Here is a 24,360-nt window from a genome sequence, read left to right as displayed (position 1 = left end):
ATTTGGAACAATCCTGGTAAATTTCAGGCAAATATGTGGAAGGAAACCCAAGTTATGACACAGTAAACTTTAATTAAACCTTCCAGCAGGGTCAGATAGACCCGAGGAAAATACGAGGGTTAACATATAAAATCTAAACTGAATTTTACTGTATTGTTCCCCTGTTGTTTGTTCTACTGCATAAGGTTTATGACCATCATTAATGAATTTATGAGTTTATATTCTTTATATATTATATATTGTCAATAGTTAAAATTGGAATTAAAATTTCTTTACCTGTTGATTGGCTCCTATTGTGGGCCACTGCAAGGAACACAACACAAAAGGTTTACATTAATTATATATAATGGGACTTCATACAATCTAAAATAGAATGTGGTGTTAGTGATATTGATGGTTAAGGTGGTGTTCGGTCGTTTAGTTTTAGGTCATTTTTGCTTTAATTTAAGCATCATTTAACTATTCTACATAAGGTTTAAATTATTGTCTAAAATCTAACAGATTAGTTCTTGGAGCCTAAGGGTTTACATATATATATATATATATACATACATATATATATATATATATATATATATATATATATATATATATATATATATATATATATATATATATATGTATATATATATATATATATATATATATATATATATATATATATATATATATATGTAAAACCTTAGGCTCCAAGAAATTGATAAATGTATATATTGTCATATGTTAAGAGACACAGTTGGAGTTGAAATGTACTTACATGTTGTTGAGATAGTAGTTACATGACCTGCTAAAAAAACCACAAAGATTAAATTAATTATATGTAATGGGACTTCATACAGTTTAAAATAACAACATGGATTAATGAGGCTAACTATTGTATTGTCACTGAATGAGGTTTATAGTAATAAATAGTGCCTTTGAAGTTTTACTGTGATATAATGTACTGTGCCACTGTGCCAACATTAAAAAACAAAAATAATATAGGAATTTATTAGTTTATATTTATTACAATGAGAAATGTAATGTCATACAGATAAAATTGAATTGAATTTACTTACCTGTTGATTGGGTTCTATTTAAATCCGCTGCTAGAAACAAACCGGATAAAGTTTACATTAATTATAACATTTACTTTTGTGCCAAAGTTATATTTTAACATTTAACATGTCAATCAATTAATAAACTGAATAACTTTATAGATCAACAGACACAAATAAATAAATATATGAATAAATAAATAAATGTAAAGTATATTATTAATGCTTAACCCTTGTATTTTCCTCCTATATAAATTTGGAGCGCCGAGCCAACTTGATCTTGTCTGTTTCGACTGCTTATAAAAAATGAAGTGTTTCCAACATATTAACATATATTTTGCAAAAAGAATATATTTGGTATAATAGACCTTCTTTATATACAAAAATGACTAATTTTTTAGTAAATGAAAAACAGAAATTTTGAATTATGTTCACTGTAGAGGCACAAAAGTTGATGCACAATTACAGCCTGGTATATTTCAAAGGCAGGAGATTGTTCTGAAACCATTTTGACCATTTTTAATGTCAGCAAATAATAAAACCTGTTTTTTTACAGGCCAAATTGACTTGAATGCTTATAAATCAAAAATTCTACAATGATCACCATTCTGTGTGTAATATCTATTTTACACTTGTAATATCTATTTTGCCCACCAGATGTCATCTGATCAACCAACAACAGTCTACACACACACACACAAACACACAAACACACACACACAAACACACACACACCACTCAAAAACATAATTTCATGCGAATAAAACTTCTTTTACACTCCTTATGTTTTTTATTATACTTAATTTATGAACGATAAACCTTATGAAATTATGGCATGTTTTTGAGTAAAATAAGCAGAAATTATTAAATATTATTTTGGATAACCACTGACTGATAAATGTCAAACATTACTCAGCATATCTCCAGGCCAAAGCTGACTGATGCAACCAAATTTATAAATAAGAGAGAGAAAACATATATGTTTTGCAAAACACATGTATTTTATTTTTGAACTTCTTTATAGAAATATGAAGGTGTGTGTGTGTGAGTGTGTGTTTTGGGTGCGTGTGTTAGTGGACATTTTATGTGTGCCTTTTTGTGTCTGTATGTATGTTCATTGCGCTGAAAAGGGCAAAAGTGTGCGACCTATTTCCCCACTAAATGTGGCCGAGTCAAATTGACCCAGGAGGACTTGAGGAGGAAATTATTTATTTTACGAACACATAGTTCAACGAAAATATACGAAATTAATTATACTTGCAAAGTTCATAATTTGGAACAATCCTGGTAAATTTCAGGCAAATATGTGGAAGGAAACCCAAGTTATGACACAGTAAACTTTAATTAAACCTTCCAGCAGGGTCAGATAGACCCGAGGAAAATACGAGGGTTAACATATAAAATCTAAACTGAATTTTACTGTATTGTTCCCCTGTTGTTTGTTCTACTGCATAAGGTTTATGACCATCATTAATGAATTTATGAGTTTATATTCTTTATATATTATATATTGTCAATAGTTAAAATTGGAATCAAAATTTCTTTACCTGTTGATTGGCTCCTATTGTGGGCCACTGCAAGTAACACAACACAAAAGGTTTACATTAATTATAGATAATGGGACTTCATACAATCTAAAATAGAATGTGGTGTTAGTGATATTGATGGTTAAGGTGGTGTTCGGTCGTTTAGTTTTAGGTCATTTTTGCTTTAATTTAAGCATCATTTAACTATTCTACATAAGGTTTAAATTATTGTCTAAAATCTAACAGATTAGTTCTTGGAGCCTAAGGGTTTACATAAAACTTAGGCTCCAAGAAATTGATAAATGTATATACTGTATTGTCATATGTTAAGAGACACAGTTGGAGTTGAAATGTATTTACCTGTTGTTGAGATAGTAGTTACATGACCTGCTAAAAAAACCACAAAGATTAAATTAATTATATGTAATGGGACTTCATACAGTTTAAAATAACAACATGGATTAATGAGGCTAACTATTGTATTGTCACTGAATGAGGTTTATAGTAATAAATAGTGCCTTTGAAGTTTTACTGTGATATAATGTACTGTGCCACTGTGCCAACATTAAAAAACAAAAATAATATAGGAATTTATTAGTTTATATTTATTACAATGAGAAATGTAATGTCATACAGATAAAATTGAATTGAATTTACTTACCTGTTGATTGGGTTCTATTTAAATCCGCTGCTAGAAACAAACCAGATAAAGTTTACATTAATTATAACATTTACTTTTGTGCCAAAGTTATGTTTTAACATTTAACATGTCAATCAATTAATAAACTGAATAACTTTATAGATCAACAGACACAAATAAATAAATAAATGAATAAATATATGAATAAATAAATAAATGTAAAGTATATTATTAATGCTTAACCCTTGTATTTTCCTCCTATATAAATTTGGAGCGCCGAGCCAACTTGATCTTGTCTGTTTCGACTGCTTATAAAAAATGAAGTGTTTCCAACATATTAACATATATTTTGCAAAAAGAATATATTTGGTATAATAAACCTTCTTTATATACAAAAATGACTAATTTTTTAGTAAATGAAAAACAGAAATTTTGAATTATGTTCACTGTAGAGGCACAAAAGTTGATGCACAATTACAGCCTGGTATATTTCAAAGGCAGGAGATTGTTCTGAAACCATTTTGACCATTTTTAATGTCAGCAAATAATAAAACCTGTTTTTTTACAGGCCAAATTGACTTGAATGCTTATAAATCAAAAATTATACAATGATCACCATTCTGTGTGTAATATCTATTTTACACTTGTAATATCTATTTTGTGGTTTGGCACTCCGTACAGGGTGTATCCTGCCTTGATGCCCAATGACGCCTGAGATAGGCACAGGCTCCCCGTGACCCGAGGTAGTTCGGATAAGCGGTATAAGATGAATGAATGAATGAATGAATGAATGAATATCTATTTTGCCCACCAGATGTCATCTGATCAACCAACAACAGTCTACACACACACACACAAACACACAAACACACACACACAAACACACACACACCACTCAAAAACATAATTTCATGCGAATAAAACTTCTTTTACACTCCTTATGTTTTTTATTATACTTAATTTATGAACGATAAACCTTATGAAATTATGGCATGTTTTTGAGTAAAATAAGCAGAAATTATTAAATATTATTTTGGATAACCACTGACTGATAAATGTCAAACATTACTCAGCATATCTCCAGGCCAAAGCTGACTGATGCAACCAAATTTATAAATAAGAGAGAGAAAACATATATGTTTTGCAAAACACATGTATTTTATTTTTGAACTTCTTTATAGAAATATGAAGGTGTGTGTGTGTGAGTGTGTGTTTTGGGTGCGTGTGTTAGTGGACATTTTATGTGTGCCTTTTTGTGTCTGTATGTATGTTCATTGCGCTGAAAAGGGCCAAAGTGTGTGACCTATTTCCCCACTAAATGTGGCCGAATCAAATTGACTCAGGAGGACTTGAGGAGGAAAGTATTTATTTTACGAACACATAGTTCAACGAAAATATACGAAATTAATTATACTTGCAAAGTTCATAATTTGGAACAATCCTGGTAAATTTCAGGCTAATATGTGGAAGGAAACCCAAGTTATGACACAGTAAACTTTAATTAAACCTTCCAGCAGGGTCAGATAGACCCGAGGAAAATACGAGGGTTAACATATAAAATCTAAACTGAATTTTACTGTATTGTTCCCCTGTTGTTTGTTCTACTGCATAAGGTTTATGACCATCATTAATGAATTTATGAGTTTATATTCTTTATATATTATATATTGTCAATAGTTAAAATTGGAATTAAAATTTCTTTACCTGTTGATTGGCTCCTATTGTGGGCCACTGCAAGGAACACAACACAAAAGGTTTACATTAATTATATATAATGGGACTTCATACAATCTAAAATAGAATGTGGTGTTAGTGATATTGATGGTTAAGGTGGTGTTTAGTCGTTTAGTTTTAGGTCATTTTTGCTTTAATTTAAGCATCATTTAACTATTCTACATTAGGTTTAAATTATTGTCTAAAATCTAACAGATTAGTTCTTGGAGCCTAAGGGTTTACACATATATATATATATATATATATATATATATATATATATATATATATATACATATATATATATATGTAAAAACTTAGGCTCCAAGAAATTGATAAATGTATATACTGTATTGTCATATGTTAAGAGACACAGTTGGAGTTGAAATGTATTTACCTGTTGTTGAGATAGTAGTTACATGACCTGCTAAAAAAACCACAAAGATGAAATTAATTATATGTAATGGGACTTCATACAGTTTAAAATAACAACATGGATTAATGAGGCTAACTATTGTATTGTCACTGAATGAGGTTTATAGTAATAAATAGTGCCTTTAAAGTTTTACAGTGATATAATGTACTCTATGGATATTTGTGTCTGCTGTGTTTATTATTATTTTTAGCTGTGTTCGTATTGGTATTTGAGATCGGATATATATAACTGTAGGAATATTGCTGGTTAATGGAGCACTGAAGTATTATTATAAGTGGTCTTATGTTGGTCCAAATTAAATAAATTTACAGTAATGTTCTCTCACTGTAATAATGGCTCTCTATAATATTCTCTCACTGTGCCAACATTAAAAAACAAAAATAATATAGGAATTTATGAGTTTATATTTATTACAATGAGAAATGTAATGTCATACAGATAAAATTGAATTGAATTTACTTACCTGTTGATTGGATTCTATTTAAATCCGCTACTAGAAACAAACCAGATAAAGTTTACATTAATTATAACATTTACTTTCGTGCAAAAGTTATATTTTAACATTTAACATGTCAATCAATTAATAAACTGAATAACTTTATAGATCAACAGACACAAATAAATAAATAAATAAATGAATAAATATATGAATAAATAAATAAATGTAAAGTATATTATTAATGCTTAACCCTTGTATTTTCCTCCTATATAAATTTGGAGCGCCGAGTCAACTTGATCTTGTCTGTATCGACTGCTTATAAAAAATGAAGTGTTTCCAACATATTAACATATATTTTGCAAAAAGAATATATTTGGTATAATAAACCTTCTTTATATACAAAAATGACTAATTTTTTAGTAAATGAAAAACAGAAATTTTGAATTATGTTCACTGTAGAGGCACAAAAGTTGATGCACAATTACAGCCTGGTATATTTCAAAGGCAGGAGATTGTTTTGAAACCATTTTGACCATTTTTAATGTCAGCAAATGATAAAACCTGTTTTTTTACAGGCCAAATTGACTTGAATGCTTATAAATCAAAAATTCTACAATGATCACCATTCTGTGTGTAATATCTATTTTACACTTGTAATATCTATTTTGCCCACCAGATGTCATCTGATCAACCAACAACAGTCTACACACACACACAAACACACAAACACACACCACTCAAAAACATAATTTCATGCGAATAAAACTTCTTTTACACTCCTTATGTTTTTTATTATACTTAATTTATGAACAATAAACCTTATGAAATTATGGCATGTTTTTGAGTAAAATAAGCAGAAATTATTAAATATTATTTTGGATAACCACTGACTGATAAATGTCAAACATTACTCAGCATATCTCCAGGCCAAAGCTGACTGATGCAACCAAATTTATAAATAAGAGAGAGAAAACATATATGATTTGCAAAACACATGTATTTTATTTTTGAACTTCTTTATAGAAATATGAAGGTGTGTGTGTGTGTGTGAGTGTGTGTTTTGGGTGCGTGTGTTAGTGGACATTTTATGTGTGCCTTTTTGTGTCTGTATGTATGTTCATTGCGCTGAAAAGGGCAAAAGTGTGTGACCTATTTCCCCACTAAATGTGGCCGAGTCAAATTGACTCAGGAGGACTTGAGTAGGAAAGTATTTATTTTACGAACACATAGTTCAAAGAAAATATACAAAATTAATTTTACTTGCAAAGTTCATAATTTGGAACAATCCTGGTAAATTTCAGGCAAATATGTGGAAGGAAACCCAAGTTATGACACAGTAAATTTTAATTAAACCTTCCAGCAGGGTCATATAGACCCGAGGAAAATACGAGGGTTAACATATAAAATCTAAACTGAATTTTACTGTATTGTTCCCCTGTTGTTTGTTCTACTGCATAAGGTTTATGACCATCATTAATGAATTTATGAGTTTATATTCTTTATATATTATATATTGTCAATAGTTAAAATTGGAATTAAAACTTCTTTACCTGTTGATTGGCTCCTATTGTGGGCCACTGCAAGGAACACAACACAAAAGGTTTACATTAATTATATATAATGGGACTTCATACAATCTAAAATAGAATGTGGTGTTAGTGATATTGATGGTTAAGGTGGTGTTTAGTCGTTTAGTTTTAGGTCATTTTTGCTTTAATTTAAGCATCATACATATATATATGTAATATATGTAAAAACTTAGGCTCCAAAATTTGATAAATGTATATACTGTATTGTCATATGTTAAGAGACACAGTTGGAGTTGAAATGTATTTACCTGTTGTTGAGATAGTAGTTACATGACCTGCTAAAAAACCACAAAGATGAAATTAATTGGGACTTCATACAGTTTAAAATAACAACATGGATTAATGAGGCTAACTATTGTATTGTCACTGAATGAGGTTTATAGTAATAAATAGTGCCTTTAAAGTTTTACAGTGATATAATGTACTCTATGGATATTTGTGTCTGCTGTGTTTATTATTATTTTTAGCTGTGTTCGTATTGGTATTTGAGATCGTATATATATAACTGTAGGAATATTGCTGGTTAATGGAGCACTGAAGTATTATTATAAGTGGTCTTATGTTGGTCCAAATTAAATCAATTTACAGTAATGTTCTCTCACTGTAATAATGGCTCGCTATAATATTCTCTCGCTGTGCCAACATTAAAAAACAAAAATAATATAGGAATTTATGAGTTTATATTTATTACAATGAGAAATGTAATGTCATACAGATAAAATTGAATTGAATTTACTTACCTGTTGATTGGGTTCTATTTAAATCCGCTGCTAGAAACAAACCAGATAAAGTTTACATTAATTATAACATTTACTTTTGTGCCAAAGATTTATTTTAACATGCAATGTGTCAATTAAGTAATAAACTGAATTACTTTATAGATCAACAGACACAAATAAATAAATAAATAAATAAATAAATATAAAGTATATTTTCAATGCTTAACATATAAAATCTAAACTGAATTTTACTTATGCATTGTTTCCCCTATTGTTTGTTCCACTGCATAAGGTTTACGACCATCATTAATAAATTTATGAGTTTAAATTCTTTATATATTATATATTGTCAATAGTTAAAATTGGAATTAAAATTTCTTTACCTGTTGATTGGCTCCTATTGTGGGCCACTGCAAGGAACACAACACAAAAGGTTTACATTAATTATATATAATAGGACTTCATATAATCGAAAATAATAGAATGTGGTGTTAGTGATATTCATGGTTAAGGGGGTGTTCAGTCGTTTAGTTTTAGGTCATTTGTGCTGTAATTTAAGCATCATCCTGCTTCCTGCTTCGCTACTGTTCGGACGTTTTTTACTTGAGCTCTGTGCTTTGCACTTTTGCTTTTTCGCTTTTATCTTTTGATTTAACTACCAGCAGTTCAGCACAGTGCTCAAACTAAACAATTGGGCACTCACACTAAAACTACAAATTCCTGGAACTATATTGACATTTGGAATATTCAACAACTTGGGGAATTTGTCATCGCGGTCTACCAGTCTGCTATTGCCGGCAGTTTACAATCCTAAATCAGGACAACACAGCTGCCCACACTCCAACAGAAGAGAAAATGCCTTCTTTTGGATTTCAATCCACCCGCAGCTCAAACTGCCACAGACGTCTACAAAAGATTGCAGTCCTCGACACAAAGTTACTTGTGGTGCTGCCGACCCTGCCAGAACATACAGCAGAGCTTCATCGTGGTACCTCTCAACATAAAGCTGGTGAGTCCTGTGAACCTAATGCTTTTAAACAGGTCATAGTGAGCTCAGAGAAACCTAAAGTAATTGAGGACACAAACCGATGGCATAAACAGGGTGCGAGACCCAAAGGTGTTCAAGACATTAGACTGTCACGAGTGTCACAAATTGCTGCATTAGCATCATCTACCCCAGATATGGGTACAACTCGAGTAGCTAATACTGGTATTCTACCACCCCCTGTGCGGCTTGAAAATAGATTTGAAGCACTAGTGAGTTTGGGCGAAGAATCCCCAAATGTAAATGGACACAGATCACATCAGCCAGTAGCTAACAGAGCTAACAGACGCTCAATATCATACAGGCAGCGGCGCTCCACTCAGACATCAGCCGAGCCAAGCACGCTGATAGTGGGTGACTCTATTATCAGAAACATTGGAAGCAAGGCTACCCGTACATACTGTTTTCCTCAGGCAACGGTTTCTGATGTTAACAAGGAACTTTGCAACATTCTGATGAAACATAAGACTGTCAGTCAGATTGTCATACATGTGGGAAAGAATGATATCTGGAAAGAGCAGTCTGAGCTCCTTAAGAGGGATTTCAAGGAACTTTTAGAAACACTTACAAGACTGAAAGTTCAATCATTCATCAGTGGACCTCTTCCAGCCAGAGGAACAAATATGTTTTCTCGACTACTAAGTTTAAATTCATGGCTGCAAAAAACCTGCACAAAGAAAGGACTGAATTACATTGACAATTTTAATATCTTCTGGAATCAAAGGCAACTTTTTAAGACAGATGGTATCCACTCAAACAAACTAGGTGCTAGGTTGCTTAAAGACAATATCTTTTTCTCCCTTCATCATTCATCAGCTGAGTGTGCCAGTCCACTCCTGGACGGCCTAAATGACCACAGGATTTCACACCAACACCTGGATGGACATTCAGTTGACAAGGATAAAACTCATAAGCCACAAAAACTACTGTTCACAGACACAGCTCAGGCTGAGCCCTGCCCACAGACCTCACTACAGCTGAATGGTGAATCAACACCCAAGGACGTTTCTGTGGATAACAACCAGGAAAAACAAGATAACACTCCCCAGCCTCCAGGAACACCAGAATCACAGCTGATGTCATCACACTCTCTCTCCTTCTCTCCAATATCACCACTTCTGTGTTTTTCAGAGAAAATGGAGAAACTGGTATCTGCTGGAACAAAGCTTTCCCACTCTATTGCTGCGAGTCCCCAAATATCAACCAAGAAACGGCAGGCTCCACAACCACGAAAGGATAGCACTTCTGAACATCCGTTCATTAAAGAACAAATCATTTTTATTTAATGATCTTATCACCACTAACAACCTGGACTTCATGTTTCTAAATGAAACCTGGTTAGATGACAGCTGCAGCACTACAGTCCTCAATGAATCAGCCCCACCCAACTTTACTTCTATAAGTGTCTGTAGAGCTGTTAGAAGAGGTGGAGGAATAGCTGCTTTATTCAAAGATGCCTTTCAATGCAAGCAAGTGTTACTTGGTGATTACCAGTCTTTTGAATATTTGTGTATTGCTCTAAAAGGTACACCATGCATTCTGTTTACAATTATTTATAGACCTCCCAAATACACCCCAACATGTGTTGATGAATTCACAGAACTTTTATCAACAATCTCCTCTGAATTTGATTATTTTGTTATTGCTGGAGATTTCAACATTCATATAGACAATGCAGAAAACAATACTGCAATTGAACTGTGAAATGTTTTAAACACTTGATCTGACCCAGCACGTGCAAGGTCCTACACACAATAAGGGACACACTCTTGATCTGCTCATTAGCAAGGGTCTAAACATTTCATCCACTGTTATCAAGGATGAAGCGCTATCTGACCATTTCTGTGTTTACTTTGGTTTATTGATCTGTCCTGCCACTGATGCTAGATCTGTCTGTCAAAAAAAGGTTCATAAATGAAAACACCAGTGAGGTATTTATGAATGCTATATCAATGTTGCCAAACATATCAGCAGACTCTGTTGATGTTCTCCTTGAAAATTTTAACTTAAAAGTTAAAGATGCTATTGATGGTATAGCTCCAGTAAAGGTCAGGATGATCACTGGCAGATGTAAAGCACCTTGGAGAAACACAACAGCTGTACAGAGCATGAAAAGAACATGCAGAAAAGCTGAACGTATGGGGCGGAAAACAAAACTTGAAGTACATTATAGCATCTATAAGGACAGTCTTCGTGCTTTCAATGTAAAACTAGGCACAGCTAGACAGATCTTCTTCTCAAACATTATAAACAACAACATAAACAACACTCGCACTCTTTTTGCTACTGTAGAGAGACTAACAAACCCCCCAAATCAAGTTCCTTGTGAAATGCTCTCTGACAACAAATGCAATGACTTTGCAACCTTTTTCTCTGAGAAAATCAGTAATATCAGAATGGCAATCAATATGGCCTCATATTGTAATGTGGTCAGTCAGACCTCATTACAACAACCTCAGAAATTTGTCATTTTCTCAGAATTTCACATAATTGATATAAAAACCCTGGAAGAAACAGTACAACATCTTAAAGCATCAACTTGCAGCCTTGACACCCTCCCCACATCCTTTCTCCAAAAGGTACTTAACTGTTTAGAAACTGACCTCTTAAAAATAGTAAATACTTCTCTGCTCACAGGCACTTTTCCAGAGTCCCTAAAAACGGCAGTTGTTAAGCCTCTCCTAAAAAAGAGTAACCTAGACAAAACCATACTTAGCAACTACAGACCAATTTCAAATCTTCTTTTTATAGGCAAGATCATTGAAAAGGTTGTTTTCAATCAGCTGAACAAATTCTTCTTCTTCAAACTCAAATGGCTATCTGGACAATTTTCAATCTGGTTTCCACCAACATCACAGCACAGAGACAGTGCTCATAAAGATAATAAATGATATTCGCTTAAACTCTGATTCAGGTAAAATATCAGTGCTGGTGCTACTAGATCTTAGTGCTGCCTTTGACATGTAACTGTTCTACATAAGGTTTGGATTATTGTCTCAAATCTAAAAGATTAGTTCTTGGAGCCTAAGAGTTTATATATATATATATATATATATATATATATATATATATATATATATATATATATATATATATATATATATATATATATATAAACTTAGGCTCCAAGAAATAAACTGATAAATGTATATATTGTCATATGTTAAGAGACACAGTTGGAATTGAAATGTATTTACCTGTTGTTGGGCTACTAGTTACATGGCCTGGAAAAAAACCCACAAAGTTGAAATTAATTATATGTAATGGGACTTCATACAGTTTAAAATAACAACATGGATTAATAAAGCTAACTATTGTATTGTCACTGAATGAGGTTTATAGTAATAAATAGTGACTTTGAAGTTTTACAGTGATATAATGTACTCTATGGATATTTGTGTCTGCTGTGTTTATTATTATTTTTAGCTGTATTTGTTTGTCAATGGGGGTCACGGTGGCTTAGTGGTTAGCACGTTCGCCTCACACCTCCAGGGTTGGGGGTTCGATTCCCGCCTCCGCCTTGTGTGTGTGGAGTTTGCATGTTCTCCCTGTGCCTCGGGGGTTTCCTCCGGGTACTCCGGTTTCCTCTCCCGGTCCAAAGACATGCATGGTAGGTTAATTCTGATCTCTGGAAAATTGTCCCTAGTGTGTGATTGCGTGAGTGAATGAATGAGTGTGTGTGCCCTGCAATGGGTTGGCACTCCGTCCAGGGTGTATCCTGCCTTGATGCCCAAAGACGCCTGAGATAGGCACAGGCTCCCCGTGACCCGAGGTAGTTCGGATAAGCGGTAGAAGATGAATGAATGAATGAATGTGTCAATGTGTCAATCAAGTAGGCTCCAAGAAATAAACTGATCAATGTATATATTGTCATATGTTAAGAGACACAGTTGGAGTTGAAATGTATTTACCTGTTGTTGAGATAGTAGTTACATGACCTGCTAAAAAAACCACAAAGATTAAATTAATTATATGTAATGGGACTTCATACAGTTTAAAATAACAACATGGATTAATGAGGCTAACTATTGTATTGTCACTGAATGAGGTTTATAGTAATAAATAGTGCCTTTGAAGTTTTACTGTGATATAATGTACTGTGCCACTGTGCCAACATTAAAAAACAAAAATAATATAGGAATTTATTAGTTTATATTTATTACAATGAGAAATGTAATGTCATACAGATAAAATTGAATTGAATTTACTTACCTGTTGATTGGGTTCTATTTAAATCCGCTGCTAGAAACAAACCGGATAAAGTTTACATTAATTATAACATTTACTTTTGTGCCAAAGTTATATTTTAACATTTAACATGTCAATCAATTAATAAACTGAATAACTTTATAGATCAACAGACACAAATAAATAAATAAATGAATAAATATATGAATAAATAAATAAATGTAAAGTATATTATTAATGCTTAACCCTTGTATTTTCCTCCTATATAAATTTGGAGCGCCGAGCCAACTTGATCTTGTCTGTTTCGACTGCTTATAAAAAATGAAGTGTTTCCAACAAATTAACATATATTTTGCAAAAAGAATATATTTGGTATAATAAACCTTATTTATATACAAAAATGACTAATTTTTTAGTAAATGAAAAACAGAAATTTTGAATTATGTTCACTGTAGAGGCACAAAAGTTGATGCACAATTACAGCCTGGTATATTTCAAAGGCAGGAGATTGTTCTGAAACCATTTTGACCATTTTTAATGTCAGCAAATAATAAAACCTGTTTTTTTACAGGCCAAATTGACTTGAATGCTTATAAATCAAAAATTCTACAATGATCACCATTCTGTGTGTAATATCTATTTTACACTTGTAATATCTATTTTGCCCACCAGATGTCATCTGATCAACCAACAACAGTCTACACACACACACACACACAAACACACAAACACACACACACAAACACACACACACCACTCAAAAACATAATTTCATGCGAATAAAACTTCTTTTACACTCCTTATGTTTTTTATTATACTTAATTTATGAACGATAAACCTTATGAAATTATGGCATGTTTTTGAGTAAAATAAGCAGAAATTATTAAATATTATTTTGGATAACCACTGACTGATAAATGTCAAACATTACTCAGCATATCTCCAGGCCAAAGCTGACTGATGCAACCAAATTTATAAATAAGAGAGAGAAAACATATATGTTTTGCAAAACACATGTATTTTATTTTTGAACTTCTTTATAGAAATATGAAGGTGTGTGTGTGTGAGTGTGTGTTTTGGGTGCGTGTGTTAGTGGACATTTTATGTGTGCCTTTTTGTGTCTGTATGTATGTTCATTGCGCTGAAAAGGGCAAAAGTGTGCGACCTATTTCCCCACTAAATGTGGCCGAGTCAAATTGACTCAGGAGGACTTGAGGAGGAAAGTATTTATTTTACGAACACATAGTTCAACGAAAATATACGAAATTAATTATACTTGCAAAGTTCATAATTTGGAACAATCCTGGTAAATTTCAGGCAAATATGTGGAAGGAAACCCAAGTTATGACACAGTAAACTTTAATTAAACCTTCCAGCAGGGTCAGATAGACCCGAGGAAAATACGAGGGTTAACATATAAAATCTAAACTGAATTTTACTGTATTGTTCCCCTGTTGTTTGTCTACTGCATAAGGTTTATGACCATCATTAATGAATTTATGAGTTTATATTCTTTATATATTATATATTGTCAATAGTTAAAATTGGAATTAAAACTTCTTTACCTGTTGATTGGCTCCTATTGTGGGCCACTGCAAGTAACACAACACAAAAGGTTTACATTAATTATATATAATGGGACTTCATACAATCTAAAATAGAATGTGGTGTTAGTGATATTGATGGTTAAGGTGGTGTTCGGTCGTTTAGTTTTAGGTCATTTTTGCTTTAATTTAAGCATCATTTAACTATTCTACATAAGGTTTAAATTATTGTCTAAAATCTAACAGATTAGTTCTTGGAGCCTAAGGGTTTACATAAAACTTAGGCTCCAAGAAATTGATAAATGTATATACTGTATTGTCATATGTTAAGAGACACAGTTGGAGTTGAAATGTATTTACCTGTTGTTGAGATAGTAGTTACATGACCTGCTAAAAAAACCACAAAGATTAAATTAATTATATGTAATGGGACTTCATACAGTTTAAAATAACAACATGGATTAATGAGGCTAACTATTGTATTGTCACTGAATGAGGTTTATAGTAATAAATAGTGCCTTTGAAGTTTTACTGTGATATAATGTACTGTGCCACTGTACCAACATTAAAAAACAAAAATAATATAGGAATTTATTAGTTTATATTTATTACAATGAGAAATGTAATGTCATACAGATAAAATTGAATTGAATTTACTTACCTGTTGATTGGGTTCTATTTAAATCCGCTGCTAGAAACAAACCAGATAAAGTTTACATTAATTATAACATTTACTTTTGTGCCAAAGTTATATTTTAACATTTAACATGTCAATCAATTAATAAACTGAATAACTTTATAGATCAACAGACACAAATAAATAAATAAATGAATAAATATATGAATAAATAAATAAATGTAAAGTATATTATTAATGCTTAACCCTTGTATTTTCCTCCTATATAAATTTGGAGCGCCGAGCCAACTTGATCTTGTCTGTTTCGACTGCTTATAAAAAATGAAGTGTTTCCAACATATTAACATATATTTTGCAAAAAGAATATATTTGGTATAATAAACCTTCTTTATATACAAAAATGACTAATTTTTTAGTAAATGAAAAACAGAAATTTTGAATTATGTTCACTGTAGAGGCACAAAAGTTGATGCACAATTACAGCCTGGTATATTTCAAAGGCAGGAGATTGTTCTGAAACCATTTTGACCATTTTTAATGTCAGCAAATAATAAAACCTGTTTTTTTACAGGCCAAATTGACTTGAATGCTTATAAATCAAAAATTCTACAATGATCACCATTCTGTGTGTAATATCTATTTTACACTTGTAATATCTATTTTGCCCACCAGATGTCATCTGATCAACCAACAACAGTCTACACACACACACAAACACACAAACACACACACAAACACACACACCACTCAAAAACATAATTTCATGCGAATAAAACTTCTTTTACACTCCTTATGTTTTTTATTATACTTAATTTATGAACGATAAACCTTATGAAATTATGGCATGTTTTTGAGTAAAATAAGCAGAAATTATTAAATATTATTTTGGATAACCACTGACTGATAAATGTCAAACATTACTCAGCATATCTCCAGGCCAAAGCTGACTGATGCAACCAAATTTATAAATAAGAGAGAGAAAACATATATGTTTTGCAAAACACATGTATTTTATTTTTGAACTTCTTTATAGAAATATGAAGGTGTGTGTGTGTGAGTGTGTGTTTTGGGTGCGTGTGTTAGTGGACATTTTATGTGTGCCTTTTTGTGTCTGTATGTATGTTCATTGCGCTGAAAAGGGCAAAAGTGTGCGACCTATTTCCCCACTAAATGTGGCCGAGTCAAATTGACTCAGGAGGACTTGAGGAGGAAAGTATTTATTTTACGAACACATAGTTCAACGAAAATATACGAAATTAATTATACTTGCAAAGTTCATAATTTGGAACAATCCTGGTAAATTTCAGGCAAATATGTGGAAGGAAACCCAAGTTATGACACAGTAAACTTTAATTAAACCTTCCAGCAGGGTCAGATAGACCCGAGGAAAATACGAGGGTTAACATATAAAATCTAAACTGAATTTTACTGTATTGTTCCCCTGTTGTTTGTCCTACTGCATAAGGTTTATGACCATCATTAATGAATTTATGAGTTTATATTCTTTATATATTATATATTGTCAATAGTTAAAATTGGAATTAAAACTTCTTTACCTGTTGATTGGCTCCTATTGTGGGCCACTGCAAGTAACACAACACAAAAGGTTTACATTAATTATATATAATGGGACTTCATACAATCTAAAATAGAATGTGGTGTTAGTGATATTGATGGTTAAGGTGGTGTTCGGTCGTTTAGTTTTAGGTCATTTTTGCTTTAATTTAAGCATCATTTAACTATTCTACATAAGGTTTAAATTATTGTCTAAAATCTAACAGATTAGTTCTTGGAGCCTAAGGGTTTACATAAAACTTAGGCTCCAAGAAATTGATAAATGTATATACTGTATTGTCATATGTTAAGAGACACAGTTGGAGTTGAAATGTATTTACCTGTTGTTGAGATAGTAGTTACATGACCTGCTAAAAAAACCACAAAGATTAAATTAATTATATGTAATGGGACTTCATACAGTTTAAAATAACAACATGGATTAATGAGGCTAACTATTGTATTGTCACTGAATGAGGTTTATAGTAATAAATAGTGCCTTTGAAGTTTTACTGTGATATAATGTACTGTGCCACTGTGCCAACATTAAAAAACAAAAATAATATAGGAATTTATTAGTTTATATTTATTACAATGAGAAATGTAATGTCATACAGATAAAATTGAATTGAATTTACTTACCTGTTGATTGGGTTCTATTTAAATCCGCTGCTAGAAACAAACCGGATAAAGTTTACATTAATTATAACATTTACTTTTGTGCCAAAGTTATATTTTAACATTTAACATGTCAATCAATTAATAAACTGAATAACTTTATAGATCAACAGACACAAATAAATAAATAAATGAATAAATATATGAATAAATAAATAAATGTAAAGTATATTATTAATGCTTAACCCTTGTATTTTCCTCCTATATAAATTTGGAGCGCCGAGTCAACTTGATCTTGTCTGTTTCGACTGCTTATAAAAAATGAAGTGTTTCCAACATATTAACATATATTTTGCAAAAAGAATATATTTGGTATAATAAACCTTCTTTATATACAAAAATGACTAATTTTTTAGTAAATGAAAAACAGAAATTTTGAATTATGTTCACTGTAGAGGCACAAAAGTTGATGCACAATTACAGGCTGGTATATTTCAAAGGCAGGAGATTGTTCTGAAACCATTTTGACCATTTTTAATGTCAGCAAATAATAAAACCTGTTTTTTTACAGGCCAAATTGACTTGAATGCTTATAAATCAAAAATTCTACAATGATCACCATTCTGTGTGTAATATCTATTTTACACTTGTAATATCTATTTTGCCCACCAGATGTCATCTGATCAACCAACAACAGTCTACACACACACACACAAACACACACAAACACACACACCACTCAAAAACATAATTTCATGCGAATAAAACTTCTTTTACACTCCTTATGTTTTTTATTATACTTAATTTATGAACGATAAACCTTATGAAATTATGGCATGTTTTTGAGTAAAATAAGCAGAAATTATTAAATATTATTTTGGATAACCACTGACTGATAAATGTCAAACATTACTCAGCATATCTCCAGGCCAAAGCTGACTGATGCAACCAAATTTATAAATAAGAGAGAGAAAACATATATGTTTTGCAAAACACATGTATTTTATTTTTGAACTTCTTTATAGAAATATGAAGGTGTGTGTGTGTGAGTGTGTGTTTTGGGTGCGTGTGTTAGTGGACATTTTATGTGTGCCTTTTTGTGTCTGTATGTATGTTCATTGCGCTGAAAAGGGCAAAAGTGTGCGACCTATTTCCCCACTAAATGTGGCCGAGTCAAATTGACTCAGGAGGACTTGAGGAGGAAAGTATTTATTTTACGAACACATAGTTCAACGAAAATATACGAAATTAATTATACTTGCAAAGTTCATAATTTGGAACAATCCTGGTAAATTTCAGGCAAATATGTGGAAGGAAACCCAAGTTATGACACAGTAAACTTTAATTAAACCTTCCAGCAGGGTCAGATAGACCCGAGGAAAATACGAGGGTTAACATATAAAATCTAAACTGAATTTTACTGTATTGTTCCCCTGTTGTTTGTCCTACTGCATAAGGTTTATGACCATCATTAATGAATTTATGAGTTTATATTCTTTATATATTATATATTGTCAATAGTTAAAATTGGAATTAAAACTTCTTTACCTGTTGATTGGCTCCTATTGTGGGCCACTGCAAGGAACACAACACAAAAGGTTTACATTAATTATATATAATAGGACTTCATACAATCTAAAATAGAATGTGGTGTTAGTGATATTGATGGTTAAGGTGGTGTTTAGTCGTTTAGTTTTAGGTCATTTTTGCTTTAATTTAAGCATCATACATATATATATATATATATATATATATATATATATATATATATATATATATATATATATATATATATATATGTAAAAACTTAGGCTCCAAAATTTGATAAATGTATATACTGTATTGTCATATGTTAAGAGACACAGTTGGAGTTGAAATGTATTTACCTGTTGTTGAGATAGTAGTTACATGACCTGCTAAAAAACCACAAAGATGAAATTAATTATATGTAATGGGACTTCATACAGTTTAAAATAACAACATGGATTAATGAGGCTAACTATTGTATTGTCACTGAATGAGGTTTATAGTAATAAATAGTGCCTTTAAAGTTTTACAGTGATATAATGTACTCTATGGATATTTGTGTCTGCTGTGATTATTATTATTTTTAGCTGTGTTCGTATTGGTATTTGAGATCGTATATATATAACTGTAGGAATATTGCTGGTTAATGGAGCACTGAAGTATTATTATAAGTGGTCTTATGTTGGTCCAAATTAAATAAATTTACAGTAATGTTCTCTCACTGTAATAATGGCTCGCTATAATATTCTCTCGCTGTGCCAACATTAAAAAACAAAAATAATATAGGAATCTATGAGTTTATATTTATTACAATGAGAAATGTAATGTCATACAGATAAAATTGAATTGAATTTACTTACCTGTTGATTGGGTTCTATTTAAATCCTCTGCTAGAAACAACCAGATAAAGTTTACATTAATTATAACATTTACTTTTGTGCCAAAGATTTATTTTAACATGCAATGTGTCAATTAAGTAATAAACTGAATTACTTTATAGATCAACAGACACAAATAAATAAATAAATAAATAAATATAAAGTATATTTTCAATGCTTAACATATAAAATCTGGACTTCATGTTTCTAAATGAAACCTGGTTAGATGACAGCTGCAGCACTACAGTCCTCAATGAATCAGCCCCACCCAACTTTACTTCTATAAGTGTCTGTAGAGCTGTTAGAAGAGGTGGAGGAATAGCTGCTTTATTCAAAGATGCCTTTCAATGCAAGCAAGTGTTACTTGGTGATTACCAGTCTTTTGAATATTTGTGTATTGCTCTAAAAGGTACACCACGCATTCTGTTTACAATTATTTATAGACCTCCCAAATACACCCCAACATGTGTTGATGAATTCACAGAACTTTTATCAACAATCTCCTCTGAATTTGATTATTTTGTTATTGCTGGAGATTTCAACATTCATATAGACAATGCAGAAAACAATACTGCAATTGAACTGTGAAATGTTTTAAACACTTGATCTGACCCAGCACGTGCAAGGTCCTACACACAATAAGGTACACACTCTTGATCTGCTCATTAGCAAGGGTCTAAACATTTCATCCACTGTTATCAAGGATGAAGCGCTATCTGACCATTTCTGTGTTTACTTTGGTTTATTGATCTGTCCTGCCACTGATGCTAGATCTGTCTGTCAAAAAAAAGGTTCATAAATGAAAACACCAGTGAGGTATTTATGAATGCTATATCAATGTTGCCAAACATATCGGCAGACTCTGTTGATGTTCTCCTTGAAAATTTTAACTTAAAAGTTAAAGATGCTATTGATGGTATAGCTCCAGTAAAGGTCAGGATGATCACTGGCAGATGTAAAGCACCTTGGAGAAACACAACAGCTGTACAGAGCATGAAAAGAACATGCAGAAAAGCTGAACGTATGGGGCGGAAAACAAAACTTGAAGTACATTTTAGCATCTATAAGGACAGTCTTCGTGCTTTCAATGTAAAACTAGGCACAGCTAGACAGATCTTCTTCTCAAACATTATAAACAACAACATAAACAACACTCGCACTCTTTTTGCTACTGTAGAGAGACTAACAAACCCCCCAAATCAAGTTCCTTGTGAAATCTTTTTCTCTGAGAAAATCAGTAATATCAGAATGGCAATCAATATGGCCTCATATTGTAATGTGGTCAGTCAGACCTCATTACAACAACCTCAGAAATTTGTCATTTTCTCAGAACCATACTTAGCAACTACAGACCAATTTCAAATCTTCTTTTTATAGGCAAGATCATTGAAAAGGTTGTTTTCAATCAGCTGAACAAATTCTTCTTCTTCAAACTCAAATGGCTATCTGGACAATTTTCAATCTGGTTTCCACCAACATCACAGCACAGAGACAGTGCTCATAAAGATAATAAATGATATTCGCTTAAACTCTGATTCAGGTAAAATATCAGTGCTGGTGCTACTAGATCTTAGTGCTGCCTTTGACATGTAACTGTTCTACATAAGGTTTGGATTATTGTCTCAAATCTAAAAGATTAGTTCTTGGAGCCTAAGAGTTTACATATATATATATATATATATATATATATATATATATATATATATATATATATATATATATATATATATATATATATAAACTTAGGCTCCAAGAAATAAACTGATAAATGTATATATTGTCATATGTTAAGAGACACAGTTGGAATTGAAATGTATTTACCTGTTGTTGGGCTACTAGTTACATGGCCTGGAAAAAAACCCACAAAGTTGAAATTAATTATATGTAATGGGACTTCATACAGTTTAAAATAACAACATGGATTAATAAAGCTAACTATTGTATTGTCACTGAATGAGGTTTATAGTAATAAATAGTGACTTTGAAGTTTTACAGTGATATAATGTACTCTATGGATATTTGTGTCTGCTGTGTTTATTATTATTTTTAGCTGTATTTGTTTGTCAATGGGGGTCACGGTGGCTTAGTGGTTAGCACGTTCGCCTCACACCTCCAGGGTTGGGGGTTCGATTCCCGCCTCCGCCTTGTGTGTGTGGAGTTTGCATGTTCTCCCTGTGCCTCGGGGGTTTCCTCCGGGTACTCCGGTTTCCTCTCCCGTTCCAAAGACATGCATGGTAGGTTAATTCTGATCTCTGGAAAATTGTCCCTAGTGTGTGATTGCGTGAGTGAATGAATGAGTGTGTGTGCCCTGCAATGGGTTGGCACTCCGTCCAGGGTGTATCCTGCCTTGATGCCCAAAGACGCCTGAGATAGGCACAGGCTCCCCGTGACCCGAGGTAGTTCGGATAAGCGGTAGAAAATGAATGAATGAATGAATGTGTCAATGTGTCAATCAAGTAATACATTTATCACTCAACAGATTAATGTCCCAAACACACAAACAAGCAAGCAAAAAACATTTATTTATTTATTTATTTTTGTGAGAAATGAAATATAGTTTAATTTCTTAGGATATAACATCTACACTGAATTTCATTTCTGTGTTATTTTCTATTGTCTTTTGATTCACTGCATAAAGTTTACATTAATGACACATGACTGCATAAGTGTAACAACATCGCTGTATCACTGTAATAATTCTTAATTCAAATACACTTTAACAGTAAAAGCTCCTAAATGTAGTATACTTTCATTGTAAGACTCCATTCTGTCACACTCAAACTATAATATGTCAGTGTAACACTCTCTCACTGTAACACTCCCACAGTGTAACACTCTCTTATTGTAATACGCTCTCAATGTAACACACCCACAGTGTTACACTTCCTCACTGAAAACTCTTCCTCACTGTAACACTCCCACAGTGTAACACTCTCTCACTGTAACACTTTCTGATTGTAACACTCTCACAGTGTAACACCTAACACTCTCTCACTGCAAAACTTTATCACTGTAACACTCCAAAACTAGAACACTTTCACACTGTGACACTCTCTGCTGTAACACTCTCTCACTGCAACACTCTCTCACAGTAACAGTCCCTTACTTTAACACTCCCTGCTGTAACATTTCCTTACTGTAACACTTACTCACTGTACCACACCCTCACTGTATCACATCTTTGTAACACTCCCTCACTGTAACACTCCCTGCTGTGGGATGTGGCAGCTTAGTTGTTAAGGTGTTGAACTACAGATCGGAAGTTCATGAGTTTGAATCAGAGGTCCAGCAGGCTGCTGGGCCCCTGAGCAAAGCCCTTAATCCTCAATTGTTCAGTTGTATAAATTGAAATGTAAGACACTCTGGATAAGGTTGGATAGCTATAGTGCTCACACACTGTATTACTCCCTCACTGTAACACTCTGCCACCATAATATCACCCCACTGTAACATTCATGTATTGAAATGCTGGCTATGGAAAAATTAATAGGAAGCACTCAGTTATGGGGTATTTGTGGTTAGCCTTGTATGTAGTATAAATATTAGTGGTTAAGATATTATTATTATTATTATTATTATTATTATTATTATTATTATATTTATTATTATTATATTTTATTATTCTCTTTGTAATACTCCTTCACTGTAGGAAAACGTATGTCTTTCCCTCAAGACTTACCACTTCATTGAAATACCCCCTTTCTCTAATACCCCATCAATGTAACACTCGTGCACTTACAACACTGGACTCCACCTAATGTATTTTAGGTTTTAACACTAAAAGCATTGGACAGCCACGATGTGCTTTAATTATAAACATTCTTACTTTTGTTCCAAAGTTATATTTTAACATTCAACATGTCAATCAATTAATGAACTGAGTCACTTTATAGATTATCAGAAACAAATTAATATAGAAATATTATACAAATTACTGTACATTTTCAATGTTTAGCATATATATTCTAAACTGAATTTTACTTATGCATTGTTTCCCCTGTTGTTTGTTCCACTGCATAAGGTTTATGACCATCATTAATGAATTTATGAGTTTATATTCCTTATATATTATTATATACTGTCAATAGTTAAAATTGGAATTAAAGTTTCTTTACCTGTTGATTGGCTCCTACTTTGGCCCACTGCAAGGAACATAACACAAAAGGTTTACATTAATTATATATAATGGGACATGATACAATTTAAAATAATAGAATGTGGTGTTAGTGATATTGATGGTTAAGGTGGTGTTCAGTCGTTTAGTTTTAGG

General features: G+C 32.2%; 1 protein-coding gene across 47 annotated transcripts in view; it reads right to left on the bottom strand.

Annotated features, from left to right (window-relative positions):
- The window catches only part of LOC132842461 (alpha-tectorin-like), a 40,458-nt gene that overhangs the window by 15,449 nt on the left and 649 nt on the right, over positions 1–24,360 (bottom strand). For 3 of the 47 annotated variants that reach the window (XM_060865162.1, XM_060865163.1, XM_060865164.1), the window contains exons 3-23: positions 24,206–24,232; positions 19,572–19,598; positions 19,234–19,260; positions 17,710–17,739; positions 17,409–17,438; positions 17,070–17,096; positions 15,538–15,567; positions 15,237–15,266; positions 14,898–14,924; positions 13,357–13,386; positions 13,056–13,085; positions 8,483–8,509; positions 8,121–8,150; positions 7,629–7,658; positions 7,342–7,368; positions 5,816–5,845; positions 5,314–5,343; positions 4,908–4,934; positions 3,225–3,254; positions 2,924–2,953; positions 277–303 (exon numbers count right to left, since the gene is read on the bottom strand). In XM_060865162.1, coding sequence (XP_060721145.1) covers positions 277–303; positions 2,924–2,953; positions 3,225–3,254; positions 4,908–4,934; positions 5,314–5,343; positions 5,816–5,845; positions 7,342–7,368; positions 7,629–7,658; positions 8,121–8,150; positions 8,483–8,509; positions 13,056–13,085; positions 13,357–13,386; positions 14,898–14,924; positions 15,237–15,266; positions 15,538–15,567; positions 17,070–17,096; positions 17,409–17,438; positions 17,710–17,739; positions 19,234–19,260; positions 19,572–19,598; positions 24,206–24,232 — 603 coding nt within the window. Of the gene's footprint in view, positions 1–276; positions 304–757; positions 788–1,058; positions 1,089–2,584; positions 2,612–2,923; positions 2,954–3,224; positions 3,255–4,907; positions 4,935–5,313; positions 5,344–5,815; positions 5,846–7,341; positions 7,369–7,628; positions 7,659–8,120; positions 8,151–8,482; positions 8,510–13,055; positions 13,086–13,356; positions 13,387–14,897; positions 14,925–15,236; positions 15,267–15,537; positions 15,568–17,069; positions 17,097–17,408; positions 17,439–17,709; positions 17,740–19,233; positions 19,261–19,571; positions 19,599–24,205; positions 24,233–24,360 lie in introns of all 47 variants that reach the window. The other 44 variants (XM_060865130.1, XM_060865138.1, XM_060865133.1 and 41 more) reach the window with 42 other exon arrangements.

This window comes from Tachysurus vachellii, chromosome 3, assembly GCF_030014155.1.
Source record: "Tachysurus vachellii isolate PV-2020 chromosome 3, HZAU_Pvac_v1, whole genome shotgun sequence".
Taxonomy (NCBI): Eukaryota; Metazoa; Chordata; class Actinopteri; order Siluriformes; family Bagridae; genus Tachysurus; species Tachysurus vachellii.
This window is presented reverse-complemented; position numbering and strand designations above follow the sequence as displayed.